The sequence below is a fragment of the Lampris incognitus genome, chromosome 7 (assembly GCF_029633865.1).
Source record: "Lampris incognitus isolate fLamInc1 chromosome 7, fLamInc1.hap2, whole genome shotgun sequence".
NCBI classification, from domain to species: Eukaryota; Metazoa; Chordata; class Actinopteri; order Lampriformes; family Lampridae; genus Lampris; species Lampris incognitus.
Genome location: NC_079217.1, coordinates 38051472 through 38072033, shown reverse-complemented (window position 1 = coordinate 38072033; position 20562 = coordinate 38051472). Strand labels below are relative to the sequence as shown.

At 44.5% G+C, this 20562-nt stretch overlaps 1 protein-coding gene across 1 annotated transcript in view; it reads right to left on the bottom strand.

The window, feature by feature from the left end:
* The window catches only part of lsamp (limbic system associated membrane protein), a 348196-nt gene that overhangs the window by 18731 nt on the left and 308903 nt on the right, over positions 1-20562 (bottom strand). Inside the window, exon 5 of the mRNA XM_056283373.1 lies at positions 1904-2035. Within this exon, the coding sequence (XP_056139348.1) occupies positions 1904-2035 (132 nt within the window). The remainder of the gene's footprint in view (positions 1-1903; positions 2036-20562) is intronic.

Here is a 20562-nt window from a genome sequence, read left to right as displayed (position 1 = left end):
TTGTTTTTGTGGCAGCCATGTGACGTACTGTCGCACTCCTGCCTAGAAGCATTATGAATGACAAAACTGGTGGTGGGGGATGCTGGTGATCTGATTTGAGTGGGCAAACTGTCTAGTCCACAGTACATGGGCATTTTTGAAAACGGGCTTTTTCCTCTTTGATTCTTAACAAAATCCCATCCACACAAGCACAATTTTAAAAAATAAAAATAAATCTCTGTCCAAATGAAAACGCAAAACCACAATGGAAGCACTGCCAAGAGCATGCCAAACCAACAGGTGGCGATATAACCCTAACCTAACTATGTAACCTAATTATGTAGCAGTGAGCTCCATAGCGCATTCTGATGCCTCTGTTACCAATAAAGTGGTAGAGTAACTGTACATTTATGTTTAAACATATAGAAAGTCCTGTTAGTAAGGCCAGCATCAGCACCATTTTGGCCATGTCCACCATTGCACAAAATGTCACCTCATGTAAACAAAGCAAATAACGGCGCACACTCTGACGTCACAGGCCAAAAACTGTTTTGGAGTTTCCGAGTTTCTGAACAGCTTCATTCTTGAAGGAGTTTTCCAAAAGGTCTGTTTTCAGTGACCTAAAACAGTTTGTGTGTGGACGAAAGGCCAAAACACATAGAAAAAGCTATGATTTAAAAAAAGAAATACCCGTGTACGTGTGGGTTAGGCCTGAGACACAGACATCTACAGAAATGTGAAAACCACACATAAATGTGGTTAGATTTTGAATGGGACAACAAAAACATAATCAGATTCTATGTGTGTGTGTTTTTTTTTTTAACTTTTATTAGACAGCGACACTGATGAAAAGACAGGAGGTGGAGCTGGAGGTGGCAGAGTGAAGATGCCAAGATTTTCATTGGGAGTGACGAAGAAGGACATGATTAGGAATGAGTATATTAGAGGGCCAGCTCAGGTTGGACGGTTTGGAGACAAAGCAAGAGAGGCAAGATTGAGATGGCTTGGACATGTGTGGAGGAGAGATGCTGAGTATATTGGAAGAAGGATGCTGAAGATGGAGCTGCCAGACAAGAGGAAAAGAGGAAGGCCAAAGAGGAGGTTTATAGATGTGGTGACAGAGGACATGCAGGTGGCTGGTGTGACAGAGGAAGATGCAGAGGGCAGGAAGAGATGGAAATGGATGATCCGCTGTGGCGACCCCTAACGGGACCAGCCGAAAGTAGTAGTAGTTGTAGTAGCAGTAGTAGTAGTAGACAGCAACAGTGCAGGGGCAGACAGGAGATGTGGGAGAGAGAGAGGGGTATGACATGCAACAAAGGTCACTGGCTGGAATCGAACCGGCAACGGTTGTGAGTATGTGACCACGTAGTATGCGCTGTAACAACTTAGCTATGGAGGTGCACTAAATTCTATGTGGATTTCGATGTACGGACTACAGGAACGTAATGAGATTCAAATCACATACGCAACCCTGGACAAAGCCTCAAGGAAATTTTAAACTCCTGAGATGGTGAAATAGGGTTTAATGTTAATGTAGTCTTCATCATTGCTTTATAGCGAGCCTACTGCTGTACTCATCAGCTAAAAGGGGCCTCAGATAGGTTGTAATTACACTAGGTGTACTTGACTTTTAGATGATACAGAGTACTTCAAAATCAACTCCGATGAGCATTTCAATCCAAGTCAGACAAAGGGTAAAATTAGAGATCGTGTTGAACCTGTGTTAATCAGGAGCAGCCAAGAACCAAGTACCCTTGAAAACTTTCAAGATGCGGGCTCCCATCCCCACCAGACCATATCTTGTCTGTTTCTACTACTGACTAAATCAAATAAGTATACTGCTTTGGGACCAAACTTCATGAGAAAAAAAAATGTTGACCAATAATCAATTGTAAACTTGAAATTCAAAACAGGCACTTACAGTTGACAACAACATTGACATATTTGACGTCAGGTGTTGCGACGTCGTTACTGGCTTTGCATTCATAGCGTCCCGCTTGGTTGCGCATGATGCCAGTTATGTCCAGGTACTCTTCTCCATCCAATGGCTCTGCTGCAAATGGACAGAGACAGAAAGACATAGATGGAGAGAGGGATGAAATGTAGATTGAAAAGAGAAACAGAAAGAAAGAGAGAGGGGGGGGTTAATTTATGATCTGCAGGTGGCACAATTTTCTGGCAATCTCAAACCTTTGACTTTTTTTTCAGTAAATGACCAGAGACATAGCTCTGTCCATAGCTTTCAGATCAGTGGTGAGTTCACATTATCTAAAACCAGTAAGTTTTAGTGTTCTTCACTTTCACAGTGAAGCTGATTGGCGTCATGGAAATTCAGGGCCTGCACGAGAATCAACTCTGAAGGATTTGGGCTGACAGTAAAACTGAGGTCTTGTTTGATGTTCAAACATTTCAAAATTGACTTGTATTAGTTGGTTGTCTGAGGGCTTCAATTAAAAGAGATATGAATGAAGCAAATGTCAGAGAGAATACTTAAATAGAGGCGGAGAAAATCACAGAGGCCAGCAGACAGATATTTAACTAGCTATTTAATGAAGCGCTAGCTTGTAAGCCATGCATGGACAGAACTCATAATGCCTTTCTAGCCCCTCATCAAGAAAGAGAAAGCATCTAATCAAAATGGAAAGAATCTATTTCGGCAACTTAGCGAACAGCGCCACGCTGCCAGTGGAACCCACATTGTGGTCGGAGGGGGAATTACATCTGATCGGGCACTGCACTAGTTGTATTACAAAATAGAAGGTGGAGAAGATGGCTGCTGGGATAGGCTCCAGCATCCCGCGACCCGAATTCGGATAAATGGCTTGGATAATGGATGGATGGAGAACGATGCCAGTCGGTTGAAACTTCAGTCCTGCTGTGTAGATCAAGACACACCTTTAAAAACCATGTTAGATAACCATCACTGTCACCACCAATAGGTTATTCACAAGTCATGATTTTCTTTTGATAATTAACATTGTATGATATACAGAGCCCATTTGCGTTACAAGCAACAATCATTTGATGTCATCACTTACTCATAATTCTGCAAAAAAATGATACCCATGAGAAATATGCTGTATAATTGACTTTATAGCAATAGAAAAATCATGTGTCTATATGCAGCAGGTAAGGTACACAGTGCAGTCCTCTTGGAAAGATTGTTCAGAAAGATGCAATTATCTCCAGCGAATGAGAAACAATGTCTCTGAGGACCCATCAAATCTAATAACTGCTATAACATAGATTGACTGATATTTCCTTTAATCCCCCCCCCCCAATACAAATGATTGATTCTGGGTCGAGGAAATAAATTACACCTACCCTGGGAGATCTCTGGGGCAAGGAGGATTGGTAAATGTCAGTGATCTCAGTGGCGTGCATGTTTGTGCACGTGTTCCAACCGGGGTGCCGCAGGCTCTATTGAGAGCGAGGCACCGCGGCCTGGGAAATGAACCGGCAACTTCGGGGGGCTATGATACAGAAGGTTAGCTGAAAAACAGCTGTTCTGCTTTGGGGAACAAACATAATCATTGTGCTATTTCAAGATGACACGAGCACCATGAAAATATCCCTCCCATCCCACCATAAAAAATCAATACCAGTGAAATGGAATGAATAACTTAGCCTCAAATACTGAAAACCTTCAAAACTGATGGGGCCAGGTATTTGATATGCTCCCTATACATTCAGGGGGTTTGATTTTCCGAGTATCTGGAGTGAAATAAGCACAAAAATGCCTCTTGATTGTACTTCACATTCACATCCGTATCATGACCGCCAACTCTGTCGTATTGCGCACGGCTTTCATGTGAGCTAATTGTATGACTGAGATGAAGGTGTCCTTTCCCGCTCGCCCCCCTCAGATTAGTCACCGCGGTGTAATTTCACGATGATAGAGAGATCATAGGGGCAATGATCAAAGTCTGAAACAGACCACATCCAACACTTGCTGCACCAGCAGCCGCAGTGACCTGAATGAGGAGGGTGTGTGATTGAAAATCAGTCGCTATGGAAATTCCATTGAAGCTCAATCATCTCATGGCTTCGGTTTGGCACCAGGCAGAAAGAGAAAGGGACAAATGGGGAGAGACAGGTGACTACAGGTGTGCGCGATCAAAGAAACAGAGAAGAGATGAGTTGGACAAACAAAAAAAGCTGAAAAAGTCCAAGTGGACGTGGCTTGACAAGTAGCTACAGAGCAGCCTATACATGGATCATCAGTATTCACACAGAGAGCCATTCAGTCATGAAGGGGGGGATGGGGGGGCTGAGTTATTGTTTAAGAATTCAATCAATTAGAATAGAGAATGTTTCACACTCCTCTGATCTCATCTTAATGAGAATACCATTACCTCCACATTTAGTCTGTGCTTTACATGTGATCGCTAATGGAAAGTAATGAAGATAGATTGGTTAATTTTGTCCGTAGGGGACTTGACGAGCAGATGTGTGTGTCTGGCACAGGTGTGCATGTACAGTAGATGTCATGTGTCAAAGACAGAGAGACAGAGCCTGTGTGTGTGTGTGTGTGTGTGTGTGTGTGGACACCCACGTGTGAGTTTTTGGTAATAGAAGGAAAAAAATCCAACAACTCTCTCTCTCTCTCTCAATTTCACACACACACACACACACACACACCTCATCTATCTTCGAATAGAGGTCGTGTCATTACTCTTGTAGAGCCTACTTTTGTTCTGTTTCCACAAAGTATTTTAAACTTTGCTTTTGCTATTCTTTGAGTGAAGGCAGCTTACTGGCAGTAGCCTTGACCTGTTCAAACAATAGTCGGGAGGATGGTACACAGCGGGAACAGCCAGCAGAACACAATGTCTGCTTTATCCCTGGTAAAGCAGCAGCACTGGAGCACAGGCTTCTGCTCATGGATGGTTTCAGACCTGAGACTGGCAAACTTTTTCATCCTGGTCACCCATCTGGATTGGTACGTTTTGGCCTGGGACCCATGGAGAATTTTGGGCAGCCAATTAAGGACTAAAAGCCAACTTTGATGTCAGAAAGTGAGGTAAATTGAAGAAATACGATATAGAGTATGCCCAGAGCCTCTAAACACAGAGAACACATTTAGCAGGTCCGAGGCAGGCGACAAAACCCTATTCAACATTTGTCTTCATGCATGCTCAATAATCCAGGTTAAGAAAATCAAAGCAGGTTGAATCAGTTCATCTGCACACAACTTTTATTGAGGGAAACGTTTCATCGCTCAAGTAAGTGTCCTCTTCAGTCTCAACTGACTGCAGGTATCCCCACCCTTATAAACAATACAGTGGCATAACGATCGAAACAAACAATCAGCTTCATACGCAAATATGGGCGTGACAATTAACTACGGCTTCAATGGCCCTGTGTACTATTCACAGAGGATTTAGGAATTGTTTAGCAATCACAGCATTGTAAAATGGCGACATATTATTACTCATATTAAGTGTATTTTCCAGGCAGGCCACCTGTCTGCCTTGATACAGGCAACTTTCTGTGTGCTCATTTCTGTCAAAACCATTAGTTGGAAACAATTGTTCTATAAAAGGATTCTGTTTTCACTGAAGACAAAAGACAAAAGCCAGCTACAACACCGCTCTTCACCTTATCCTCCACATTGACCAAGTACGACCTCCACGGGAAGGCTGCGAACTCACATTTCCTTTTTCTATAACCATGTCCCAGATCCATACACACTAACACAATTTAGTATCTACTCTGTACTAATTTTCATCCATCCATCCATCAATTATCCAAACCGCTTATCCTGCTCTCAGGGTTGCGGGGATGCTGGAGCCTATCCCAGCAGTCATTGGGCAGCAGGTGGGGAGACACCCTGGACAGGCCGCCAGTCCATCACAGGGCTGACACACACACACACACACACACACACACACACACACACACACACACACACACACACACACAAACACACACACACACACACACACACACACACACACACACACACACAAACACACACACACACACACACACACACACACACATACACACACACATCCATATCTAGGGACAATTTAGTATGGCCAATTCACCTGACCTACATGTCTTTGGACTGTGGGAGGAAACCAGAGCCCCCGGAGGAAACCCACGCAGACATTGGGAGAACATGCAAACTCCACAAAGAGGATGACCCGGGATGACCCCCAAGGTAGGACTACCCTGGGGCTCGAACCCAGAACCTTCTTGCTGTCCTGGGTTCAATCAGTCAATGCTTTCTATACAAAAAAAAACAAAAACAAAAAACAACTCTGTCCTTAAGTGTGTACAGAATTAGTCTCGGGTGTCTTGTTTCATCATGTTATTTCCTTATGTTGTGTCCTCACATACCGCATACGGCATTGTGTCCCTTCTTATGATTCGTTATTCCCCTCACGTTACGTTTATCATTGCCCTACAGGAAAGTAATCTTCATAGTATTAAATAAATATACTAATTTTATAGTATGTCAGGAATGAATGTACTGACTGTTTTGTACTAACAGGAAATGATGCGGCGAAGGAGAATCCACCAATCTCCAACAAAGACAGTTATTAAAATGCTCTATGGATTTATTTATTGTTCTCCTTTGAGACGGCAGAGATGTTGCCATAGACAACAGCTGATTCGTTTACGTCCCAACTTGATCTTGTTAGCCATGCAGGTAGTAAGGAAAAGTGCAGGCCCTGCTTGGCCAAGGGTCACATTACTGTCCGCCTTTTTTTTTCTTTCAAAAATTTCCAGCTCCTCCATTTCTGAAATGCATTGCACGATGGGGCAATAGTGTCCACCAACAGCACATTCAAAAACTGATCAGATTTAGTATGCATGTTGGGATTTCCAAGTACTTCATTTTCTCAGTTTTCCAGTATGAACACACACTGTTTACTCAAAACACAGTTAGAATTAGGGTTGAAATATGCATTTGGGACACAGGGTATATCTTTTCAAAACCATTTCACCCCATGGTGTGAAAACCAAAGTTCTAGTCAACAGAACTGTAAAAAAAAAAAGAAAAGTCAACATTCATGTTCATCATTTGATAGCTGTAAAATAAAGATGCTGCAGTCTGTGTTATCTTTTACAGTGTGGAGGAGGTGGTGGGCAGATTATCATTTTGTCAAGGACTTTAGCACTAATTTTGCGCTGCCGGTGAATTTTCAAGAGCATATGTGACTTTTTCCACGGGGTGTGTATTTCATGCTTATCCGAGTTCTGAATATTGATCCTACCAGGTGAAAGCCTGGCCTCAGATTCGGACTTACTTTAGCATCAGGGCAGGATTCCTGCTGATTGCAAGGAGCTTGTGTAGATGAGATGTCGGCTGTTGAAAAGCAGTAGTCTCGCAAGGGGACTCAAAGTAGGTACCGTTGGTTACAGATGGACAGACTCCTTTCAGCTGGATTTCTACTCAGCACTTTGTGCAAAAATATAATATCTCAACTGAGATGTACAGGAGCACATAACATCTACAATATGGGTCACTATTGATAAGTAACACAAGCTCTTATAGCTAAAGACAGATTGGACAGCTGGCGTGGCTCCCTAGCTGCTATTATTCAACACTGGTTTCAGTCTTCCTACATTGAAACGCTACTCTGCAATGCTGATGCTGCAACACTTTACCGATGAACACTTTCATCAGAGGAGTAAATAAAGTGAAAAGGGATATCTCTATCTTTAACCCCCCCCCCTTCCAAGTTAAAATTAAAGTCAATGTTTGCTTTTCTCTGCCATTCTTCCGTTTGTCATTAGGCCGAGCCCGGGTTAAGCCAGGAAGACAATGCATGCATATCATTTCTGTATTTTTTTTTTAACACATTGTGCTGCTGAAAGCCCCTTCAGCCTCGGGGATATGCAGCACTCGGCTTCGGGGGGGGGGGGTGTTAGGAGGAGGAAGGGGAATGGCAGTCAAGCATCCCAACGAATACTGGTTACTGATTTGCATTGCACTTGTGACATTAAGTTGGTGTCAACAACTCCAACTTTTCTCCAAAAAAGAAAAAAGAAAACGAGTGGGGTGGTGGTATGAAAAATATCTATACATGCCTACCCACCCCCCCGACACACAGACACACACACGCACACACACGTGTTCACTTGCCCCTAAGTGAAACAGGGGAAAATAAAGGAAGTGCATGTTTGTGTATATGCGTGTGTGTGCTTGTGTGTTTGTTGTGGGTGTGAGGACTCTGACTCAAAAAATGGCAACTTCAGTTGGCACTGGATGATTCCAATTTGCATATCCTCATGCATCATTCATTGGCATCACTTTACCACGGTGCGAATCATTACATTTATTTTGCAAATGCTAATTTATGTTAAGTAGCCGATTTGGGAAACTTCAGAGTTGAGTTGCATAAAAGACCTCACGATATTTATTTTCTTTTGTCACATTAGTGTGACAACGTACGTGCTTGCGAATGGCTTATATGTACACACATACCCCTCTTCTCTCGGTATCTGTGGGGGGTGTGCAGGTGTGTACGTGGCCCTTGGGGACCTGGTTTGGTCTGGGTGGATAACCAGAGGGTTTCTTGTGCGAGCGGCCCAGATGAGGCCGAACGAGCCACTTCACACTGGGCCGCTCCCCGGCTGGGCAACGTATGCAGCCAAATGATGCATTTCAGTTGCAACATATGTACAGTAAAGCACCACTTAAACTTAACTCGAACCCATGTTTGTATCATCGACTCAGGCTTAATCAAACCATACCACATGGCACCTACCTTCTTGTCATGAGTCAGCGAGATCTGAATGACGGGTCAATATATAATTACCAAGTAACTCTCCTCATTAATTCACCCCTCTCAGATGAGACAATGATTAAGTGAATCGGCTTGGAAACTGAATGAATCCTCATCATATGACTCATCATCATGACTTCACATCGACTATTAGCTGCATAAAAATACATACTCTGCAACATGTAAGCATACGTATAATACACATATCTTGACAGTAAAGTTATACTATCCTTACGGATGAATACAAAATATCATTTACTTGTCAATTAATGTTTTTTTTTGTGTCATGAACAAAACTGGACGGACACTTACTATGCAGCTTTTTGCACTTTCTCCTCTGAAGGTTCAGGCAGAATCGTATATCAGAGCCAGAGACAAATCAGAAGATTTAAGAGAAAATATGAGCTTAGCTCTATCAAATCCTTCTCCATTAAAGCACTAAGCACCGTAGGGGGACTACTCTCAAAATGGCAATGGCTCCATTTTATTGCTCCATTTCTAATACGTATTGCGTTTGGCAGCGATAGATCAGTGCGAACATCCTAAATGTACAGTCGTGTTTCAGCGGCCCGAGGACAAAAGGAGAAGCTCCACCCCTATTAACAAGCCATTAGCTGCCACGGCTGCTGGCGCTGCAGAAACAACACAGGTGTTGGAGTCAAAACAAGACGGCTGTTTATTTGCCGCTTCTTGAGCCGAGGAAACGGTATGCACCGCAGCACAGCCGTCTGTTTCCCAAGTCCTGTCATTCCTCCACTCGTCCTCATCCCCCGTTCTCTCGCTCCCTCTTCTCCAAAGCCTCGGTTTCTCCCCGTGTGGCAGCACACTGAATGCAGCTTTGTCCCTTATTTATGATTGAGTGTTCAAGAGCAGAGTAATTGTCCATAAGACAGAATAGGTTTTAGTGGTAATATCCCCATACGGGAAGGTCTGCTTGTCTGCTCTTTCTTATACTAATCAGATAAAGGGATCTGGCCTATTGTTGTAGCAACACTTCTCATTACAGCCCGGATACATTCAATACTCTTGTTTTTTTGTTTTTTGTTTTTTTTGCTATGGAGTAAAGGCTTTGTGTGAAGCAAGAATGGCAAGGTCAGGACTAACATTGCAGTTTCTGTCACCCTCCCTGCCCCCCTCCCTCTCCTTCCCTGTGTCACGGACACTTACCCCTACACCCAGGTATCCACGCGTACATGCAGACACACACACATATGGAGACCAACAGACATGCAGAGAGAGAGAGAGAGAGAGAGAGAGAGAGAGAGAGAGAGAGAGAGAGAGAGAGAGAGAGAGAGAGAGAGAGAGAGAGAGAGAGAGAGAGAGAGAGAGAGAATAAAAAATGATTTGTTACATGACAACACCCTTCCAAGTAATGCCAAACTTTCCCCCCCCCCTCCCTTTTTCTCCCCAATTGTACTTGGTCAATTACCCCACTCTTCTGAGCTGTCCCGGTCGCTTCTCCACCCCCTCTGCCAATCTGGGGAGGGCTGCAGACTACCACATGCCTCCTTCGATACTTGTGGAGTTGCCAGCCGCTTCTTTTCACCTGACAGTGAGGAGTTTCACCGGGGGGATGTAGCGCATGGGAGGATCATGCAATTCCCCCCCAGTTCCCCCTCCCCCCAAATAGTCACTCGTGCAGCGACCAGGACACATACCCACATCCGGCTTCCCACCCACGGACACAGCCAATTGTGTCCGTAGGGATGCCCGACTAAGCTGGAGGTAACACGAGGATTCAAACTCTTGATCCCCATGTTGGTAGGCAACGGAATAGACTGCTACACTACCTGGACGCCAGTAATGCCAAACTTTGACACACAAAGTACACATGCATCCATCCATACATGCACACAGAGCCTTTGGGAGTCAGGGATGCAACAAAAGATGCAACAACACTGCAGAATTGCTCCAAGGTGTGTGTGTGTGTGTGTGTGTGTGTGTGTGTGTGTGTGTGTGTGTGTGTGTGTGTGTATGTGTGGAAGATGCAGAATGATTAAAGAGATGTTGTGACATAAGGCCAAGGCTACTTGTCAGGTGCCCCCATCATCCCAGGTGACCATGACTGCATCGGCTCTATTTTGCTGGTGACAGCAACGAGTGGAAACCCTTCCATATAGAACATCACTTGTCAGCCGCAAAAAGAGGACATCTTTACTGTAACTGGCAGCTGACATTGCCTGGTGACAGCTGGAGAGGTTTTTTTATTTTACTTGTGCAGTTCATACTCTGTCCAGCGTTCAACTTTTGGACAGTTTCCATCTGCCTTTTCTGACCGCAATATAGTTTTGCTCGACTCTGACAACATTCATTGTTTGCTCGGGAAATTGCAGTGATACTGCACAAATTTCATTTTTGAACCTGAAATTGAAGTCATATTTGTTGCAAACCACCTGAGGGGTTTTAGAGTGACTGGCTCTGTATTCGTATTCTCACTTGCAGAAGAGATTCACACCCGTTTTAAAGTTGAAGTCACAAACCCCCCCCCCCAAAAAAAAAAATGCAAGAACTTGTTGAATGAATGTGAACTCGCAAAGTGATGCTTGCCCACATTTATATTTGTGTGGTTAGGTGTGTTCTGTAGAGCACAGCGGCGAAGTACTTCATCTTGTTTTTAATGTTATAATGCTTGTTTCTAGATACCGCTAGTTAGATTTTCTTATTCCATTGGCAGATGATATTGCCTGTATCAAAGAAGTGTACTTGTTTCGTGACTATAAGACTTGTTATGAGGATTTTTCACTGAACAGGAACAGAAATTTTAAAACAAGAAGATTTGAGATAGTCTTTCTTGTTTGGAGTAAATGTCTTGGAATGAGGCTTATCATCATGAAACAAGTACACCTTCTTGAAATAAACAATATTGTCTGCCAAGGGAATAAGAAAATCTTACCAGCAGTGTCTAGAAATAAGCATTATGACATGTAAAACAAGATAAAGTAGCTTGATATACTAGTCTTTTTTGCAGTCTGATCGGCCAAACACTCACTTCCCCCCACCTGCCCTCCTCTTCCTCTCTCACATTATGCATTACAGGTACAAAAAAAAAATCAAAAAGATTATTGCAAGAAGAGTAGTCAAAGTGAATGTGCGCAAAATCTGCACTCTGCTGATGCATAAGATTCATTCATTCATGAAGGTGTAATGACACATTTGAGAGGTTGTATCCACAGATTTGTGGTTGTATTGGGAAAATGAAGTGACCCACAAAGATCAAATATGGGCAAACATTGGTTTTTGTTTCAAGTTCACATTCATTCTGCAGGGTGGCATGGTGGCGCAGTGGTTAGCGCGGTCGAATCACAGCAAGAAGGGCCTGGGTTCAAGCCCTGGGGTAGTCCAACCTTGGTGGGTCATCCCGGGTCGTCCTCTATGTGGAGTTTGCATGTTCTCTGCGTGGGTTTCCTCCGGGGGCTCTGGTTTCCTCTCACAGTTGAAAGATATGTACGTCAGGTGAGTTGGCCGTACTAAATTGTCCCTAGGTATGAATGGGTGTGTGTGTTGGCCCTGTGATGGCCTGGCAGCCTGTCCAGGGTGTCTCCCCGCCTGCCGCCCAATGACTGCTGGAATAGGCTCCAGCATCCTCGCGACTCTGAGAGCAGGATAAGCGGTTAAGTTAATGGATGGATGGATGGATTCATTCTGCAAGTTTTCACTTTTTGTTTTCTGTGACTTACATTGAAAAACAAGGGTGTGTGAATCCATTCTGCAAGTGAAAATTCCAGAATACAAGTTCATATTCATTCTACAAGCTCTTAGTTATTTTTGCAACAATATAACTTCATACTGAGTGGCCAGGGAAGATGAATAATGATGCTCACATAATCCCTAAATACAGGGGGCAGAAACATGTGCAGGTGGACAGTCTGCAGTCCTCTTCCTGTCATACTCCAATCATACCTGCACCTACACTACAAAAAGCCTAAATTTTCCACAATCTCTGCGAGCCCTATGAAACCGCGTACACTTATAGTTAATCAAAAATGCCAGGTCCACAAGGAGAGACCATTTGTGTTTGGATGGACAGCGCATGCAGATGTACGATGAGGCTTGCATATTTTGGTGTTTGACGTATCTTTTTTTTATGGATTTCCCCCCTTTTTTTTCTCCCCAATTGTACTTGGCCAATTACCCCTTTCTTCCAAGCTGTCCCGGCCTCTGTTCCACCCCCTCTGCCTATCCGGGTAGTGCTGCAGACTACCACATGCCTCTTCCGATGCATGTGGAGTCGCCAGCCACTTCTTTTCCCCTGAATGTGAGGAGTTTCGCTAGGGGGACGTAGCACGTGGGAGGATCAACCTACCCCCCCCCCGAGCAGGTGCCCCAACCGACCACAGGAGGCGCTAGTGCAGTGACCAGGACACATACCCACATCTGGCTTCCCATCTGCAGACAAGCCCAATTGTGTCTGTAGGGATGCCCGACTAAGCCGGAGGTAACACGGGGATTCAAACCGGCGATCCCTGTGTTGGTAGGCAACGGAATAGACCGCCACGCCACCCGGACACCGCGTTTGACATAACATGACTATGAAATGGCCCTAAGCCTGTCTTCTTGTGGCAATCGCCTGATGTAAAGAGTGTTGCACACAAATTCAGAAGATGCCGTTCTACACTAGTATTTTGTTGCTGGTTGCTCAAACAGTTGCAGTGGAGCCAGGCTCATGGGCATGTCAGTAGCTCAGTGATAGGTTCGAGGGGGAAGAATTTTTCTCTTTCTTTTTATTTGCCAAGGTTGCCTCACCGGGTACGGGTATTCAAACTGACAATCTTCAATGTAACAAGCTGGCTCCTCTTGGGCTGCTGCCACCCTGAAGGATGCTGAGACTCCAGGCTTTTAAAAAGTGCTTATGGTTAAAAAAAGAAAAAAGAAATAAAAAGCTGAAGCTCTGGAGCATTGTAGATTTAAACGAGTGTGAGCTACGGTGTTTGCCAGCCCACTGAATGTAATGAAGCTGGGCAGATAAAGGGAAAGCTGTGCCCAAGATGTTGTGTAAAGCGTCTTGACAGCGGACTGATTCTGGACCAGCTGCTGATCGTAAACAAACACCTGAACAGTGTCAGTCAGCAGATCTGAAACCTGCTCCAAAGGCCAGTGTTCAGCCCCTCAGTGACACACACACACACACACACACACACACACACACACACACACACACACACACACACACACACACACACACACACACACACACCACCACCACCACCACCACCAACAACAACAACAACAACAAAGCCTCGCACATGGCTGAAGACATTGAGCTGAAGGCTGAAACCTGGTCTGTCCTGACAAGGACCTGTCATCATCCTACACTTCATTCCCACAATCAGTAGACTTGTCACCCACTCACTGTCACTGGCAACTTGACATGCGTTGATATGTGTGTGTTTATGTGTTTGAGTGTATGTGGGTGTGCATGTGTGAGTCACCAATTACTTGTGCATGAGAGTCACAGGGACACCTACGCAGCTCTATGCTGCCCTGCTTCACTCCATCCTGACAGGCAGAGGTATGCGAGGGAGTCTGTGTGTGTGTGTGTGTGTGTGTGTGTGTGTGTGTGTGTGGGTGTGAGAGAGAGAGAGAGAGAGAGAGAGAGAGAGAGAGAGAGAGAGAGAGAGAGAGAGAGAGAGAGAAAGAGAGAGAGAGTGCGCATGCGTGCATGTGCATACTTGTGTGTGTGTGTGTGTGTGTGTGTGTGTGTGTGTGTGTGTATATGGATGCGCGCATATGTGCATGCAGTAGTGTTCCTTCGCTCCGTGTCTTCTCCCCGGGCAGTGAAAGATGAGGTGTGGCGAGAACACTGAAGTGGCTGTCATACTCTGCTGAAGGGAGATGGGAGGATGATCGAGAGGGAGAGAAAGGAGAGAAAGTTAGACAGAGAGGCTGAGAGAAAAAAAAAAGGAGAATGGAGAGACAGACACACACATTCAACAGACAGAGACGGACAGACGGACAGACAGACAGACAGACAGGCTGGCAGTAGCTGAGACAGACAGAGGCCAGACAAAGTGACAGTGTTGGCGAGACATCATTATTCATCTTCCCTGCCCATTCAGTATGAAGCGGTGTCCTGGAGCATGACCGGTATAGGGTGGCATAGGAGGGACGTCAAGGGCATCCAACGTCAACCTCTAAGAGGCTGCCTTGCCAAGCGCTGTTATAAAAGGGTTATGGCTTCAATATTCTACTGGATCATATCACATAGGCTAGCGGGCCGTGGTCCAAATCATTTAACTTGGACAGATATCTTTGTTACGATAAAAACGGTTGCGGTTGATTCATAGTTTACAGTTATTTGGCTGACCATTCTTATTCAGATTTACAGGGAAAGAGCAGGTAGGGTTTTAAGCGTTTTGCTCAAGGGCAGCGCGACAGGGCCAATGGCGGTCGATGGACGCTCATTGGCTGTTTTAGGGGCATCATGGCTGTGACATGTTGTTGGTTACAGAACAGCAGCGTGAGATAGGGTTAACCAGTCAATGTTTCCCACAGATTTTAAAGCCTCGTCCACATGCTATGTTTGTAATTAGCTAACCACAGTGTCCAGATGTGTGTGTGCTTGAGTGGATTGGAAGTCCTCTGTGGTCATCTTCCCTGCAGCGCTAAATGACTGACAAACTCCATTACACCAGAGAGGTGAGAACATGTCCAATGCATAATTGAACATTAATTAGCAACTGGAGTTACTATAACTAATGATAAGAGTGATTGCACTTCTAATGAAACTGGCCATTTGCATACTAAAACACCAATCTTTGTTCTTTCTGTTCCCATCTCCTGTGACTAGCTCACATTTCTTTGTTTCACTCTCTTTCTCGTCATCTTTTTTTCTCCCTCCATTCTTTCCTTTTCCTGAGCTAGCATAATGTCTGCCTCCGCTCCCCCTTCCTCTACCTCCATGTGGGTCCTCTTTTGCAGTGTTGTGGCATGTAATGCCAGAGGGTGCCACAGGGCATGTATTTTTCATACTTGTCTGACTTCTATTTTGGTGATCCCGGAGGCATGTGGTGAAGGATTCCTTGCTTGACCAACGGTTCTATTTTCCCCCTCATCACACTCACTGGGGGGCCACCCTTCACCCAGCCTCTCACCCCCATGAGCCACCGTCTATGACCTTTAGCTGCTATGCTGGGGGAGGGGGGGGTGCGTGGCCTTATATTGGGAACCAGGGTGTGAGATATGCCAGCATGAGTACATCAATATCTCATTGCATATGTCTCACACATATGCATCCACATACTCACATAAACACAAACACAAACATAAACTCACGTGCACCCCTAGGAAAACCCCCCCCCATAACCCCCTTGTGTAGCCCTCCGTACATGTTCTCACTCGCTCTCGATCTCTGTGTCTCACACATTGTTAAACACTTCACCTCACACTTTTCTGCCATCCAATAAATCCCTTTTCTCTATGTCCGTTTTTCCCACCCTGCTGACAATCCCCTACACCTCTCTTCCACCACTTCACTCCACTTGCCCCCTATCCTCCAGCACATTCATTCCCTCTCTGCACATTCTATCGATCCTCCACCTCACAAGTCCAGGCAATGAGCAATTCTATCAATATCTACTGTTACGCCAACAAGATGGAGGTGAAAAAAGAAGAAGTGCAACTACATGTAAGGATGCAACCTGATCTCACAGTTGAGGGTAAAAAAAACGATATTAATTACTATTAATATTATCATCATTATTCATCCCATCTGATGTCCTCAACAACGTCAACAGAGCAGGTTAAAAAAAATCCATGCCTCAGGTCTCCACATTGTATTTTAAGTCCATTCAGTTCCTCGATGCATAACATTTTCATAATGCTAGCTAATATGGGAGGTGAGGGAGCTATGTCAGTGTGTACATGACAAACAAAAGCAGTGTACTTAGTGCAGTCTAATCATATTGAAATAAATCTGGGCAACTGAAAAACTTGCTTCTATGTAGCTACCCATCCAGCCCTATTTTGTTTAGTCGGTTAAAAAATCAAAACAAAACAAAAAAACAAAACAAAACCACAAACAAAGCAGTTAAAATGCAATTATTTTGTTGAATATCAATGGCAGAAAAAAAAATATTGTGGCAAGGCAAAAACAGCCTCATCACAGCTTGCCCAAGAGAAAATTCATGACAGTCATAATGAATGTGGACACCTTGCGATACCCCACTATCAACTATCTCATATACAAATCCTATGACGGAATATCAATTCAGACAGCTGACTGAAAACATTCAACCACTGCCTTGGAGACATCATCTGTTCTCAAGTCATTTGAGCTGGAGCTGAGTGCTTCGGGTTTTTCATCTAAGCCACCAAGAAAATGAGATTTTATGCCTGAAACTTTACAGTGGCAACATCCCAGAGCTGACTGATGGCTACAGTCTGACGGCTGACAACTTTCCGGCCTGTTATAGTCTGAGTTGTTAAAGTCTGTTTGATTTAGTAGGCATTATTTCTTGCTTGCTCCCTTTGTCTGCCTTTCAGCAGAGGTGAGCTTGAAAAGTTTTCTGGCATAATATCAAATTACATCCCATAATATAGTGACTGATGCTTGAACCTGCACCTACAAATTCAATTTATTTGGAGCTTTCAATAAGGAGACCAATTACTTTGGTCGCCAATGGAAGACATGCAGTAGTGTTACAGATAAAATCATGACACTGCACACGACATTCTTTTTGAAATCAGATTAAGCATGGCAATTTGTACCTTTTCTGGTTAAGTCTACGATGACGTGTCTCTGAATAATTTAAAATCAACAACTAACAGCAGCTGGATCTAACAAACAGCAAGTCACTAGAGACTGGCACCCAGCTGCTGTGGGCCCTGGTACTGAATGGTACCAAGTGTGCGTACACCCAGGCCACATATTCAGGTAGAAGGCAAAAAAAATATTTCATTGCAGGGTACAAAGGAGTAAGGTTTGCATAGTTAAGCTCCCAATAAATAGTTTTATTCTTTTTAAGACAACGTTTTGATCTGTAAGATCTTCCTCAGGCAAATGTGAATGAGAAACAAGGCATTTCTTATAGAGGCAGTAATCAAATCGTCAGCACCTGCTGGTCAGCAAGCAGCAGGGGAAACAAACACCACAAAACGACGGTCGCAAAAATGTATTTAGTACTCCAGAATATAGAAACACCAGAAATTACCTAAACTTTTTATTTAAAATAGGGAGTTAAGGGGCTTCCGGGTGGCATGTTGATCTATTCTGTTGCCTAACAACATGGGGCTTGGTGGTTTGAATCCCCGGCTTGGTCGGGCGTCCCTACTGACACAACTTGGCATGTCTGCGAGTGGGAAGCCAGATGTGGGTATGTGTCCTGGTCGCTGCACTAGTGCCTCCTCTGGTTGGTCGGGGCGTCTGTTCGGGGGGAGGGGGAACTTGCGGGAATAGCGTGATCCTCCCATGTGCTATGTCCCCCTGGTGAAACTCCTCACTGTCTGGTGAAAAGAAGCAGCTGGCGACTGCACATATATTGGAGGAGGCATGTGGTAGTCTGCAGCCCTCCCCAGATTGGCAAAGGGCTTGGAGCAATGACCAGGACGCCTTGGGGAGTGGGGTAATTGGACGGATACAATTGGGGAAAAAACAGGGGAAAAAGCCAAAAAAAATAAATAAATACAATGTTGGTGGTCATTTGGTAAAAAAAAGTTGACAAATGCCTACTTATCAATTAATTTACAGACAGATGCCACGGAAGCTTAAATACAAATGTGAACAGGCAGGCAAAGTAGCTTATAATCACAAAACTCCCATCTTCAATCAGGTCCCTGTACACACGGCATAAGACAATGGTCTGTGTGGGAGAGGGGAAAAAATGTATACACACACTATATCAACAATAGACCTATCTCATCTAATTTCATTAGGATGAGGACATCTATATCACACCTCAACAAGTAAAAGAACAATCTAATAGAGAACTGATGGATTACATTTATATAGCGCTTTATCTAGATACTCAAAGCACTTCATATTGAAGGGGGGAAACTCACCTCAACCCCCACCAATGTGTAGCACCCACCTGGGTGATGAACGGCAACCATTTTGCACCCAAATGCTCACCACACATCAGCTTGAGGTGGAGAGGGACAAATCATTGAGGCGTTTACACTGGGGGGATGATTAGGTGGCCAGATGGAGAGAGCCAGGTTGGGAATTTTGCCAGGACATCGGGGGCGCCCCTACTCTGCAATAAGTGCCATGGGATCTTTAATGACCACAGTGAGTCAGGACCTCAATTTAACATCTAATCGGAAGGACGGCATCTCCTAGAGCACAGTGTCCCCGTCACTGCACTGGGGTTTTTGTTGTTTATTAAGACTAGAGGGAAGACTGCCCCCTACTGGCCCATCAACACCACTGCTAGAAGCAACTCAATTTTCCTGGGAAGTCTCCCATCCAAGTACTAGCCAAGCCCAATTCCGCTTAGCTTCTGTCATTCAGCAGAGCCATGGTGCATGTTGGTATGGCTGCTGGCGAGGTTGAAATACAACACCATTGTAAACACATGCAGCAATTAAACAAAAGTAATTTCAAAATCTGTCATGATTGGTAAAGGGCAAAAAGGCAAAATACAATATAAATCTCAAAGGGAAAAAATATACAGTTCTGGTAATCAAGAAAGATGGAAGCATTTGTTTCTGCATTGATTTCAGAAAGGTAAATGCACAATCTGAGTTTGATGCTTATCCATTACCAAGGCTGGATGATCTCATAGAGCGGGTTTGCCGAGTAATGTTCATCAGCACACTGGATCTCTGTAAGGGCTACTGGCAGGTCCCCCTTACTGATGCAGCAAAGCCTCTCACTGCTTTCAGAACTCCTTGTGGACTGTGGCAGTTTACCAAGATGCTTTTTGGACTCCATGGTGTTCCAGCCACATTTCAGAGGTTGATGAACAAGGTGCTGTCAGTTATGGAATCATTCTCTGCAGCTTACCTTGACAACACTGTCATTTACAGCAACATCTCACCCATCCGAAGGAGGTCCTACAGAGGATCAAACAGGCTGGCTTGACAGTCAACCCCAAGAAGTGTGCTTTGGTGAAGGAGGAGCTCCAGTACTTGAGTCACATCCTGGGCGGTGGTGTCATCAAGCCAGTGAAAGACAACATGGAGGCAGTTAGAGTAAGAGAGTGATCAACACCAGGAGGCAGGTCAAATACTTTCTGGACTTGGTGGGGTGGTATTGGTGGTTCATCAAGAACATCTCTGCCAGAGCTACACGACTCTCTGATCTTAACAGTACAGCCAAGACGAAGACTGTCTAGGGAGAGGAACAGGAAAGGGCATTCCAGGACCTGATGAGGCTTTGTCAGGAGCCTGTGCTTCAGAGCCCACATTTCAGCTTACCCTTCACCATTCAGACAGACGCATACCACAGGGAATTGGTAGGGTGCTTCTGCAAGGAGACGAGGCCGGTGGCCTACATCAGTAATAAAACTTTTCCCCCTGGAGACCAGATACTCAGAGGCGGTCACTCTGACTGTCGGCGGCTCTGTCCTGGGGGAGTGCAGGAGCTCATTTTTGTTTGTTTGTTATGGTTTATGTATTTAAATGTTGTGTTCATGTTTTGGTTATTGTAATGTTTATTTTGGGGTTTGACTCGGACTGAGTCTGACTGTTACTAACTGACTGACCTTAGGACTGTGACTTAGACTATGTTGCCAGTTGCGATATCGGGGAGGGGGGGCATCGTTATGTTGTTTTTTGGTTCTGGCCGGTGTATAAATAAAAGAGCACTCCCAGGGTTGTACGGTGTATGGGGGACGGGAGTTGCGATTGAAAAGAGATCTGTCTCTTGATTCATTCTTTCATGCGGCTCACCACAGTA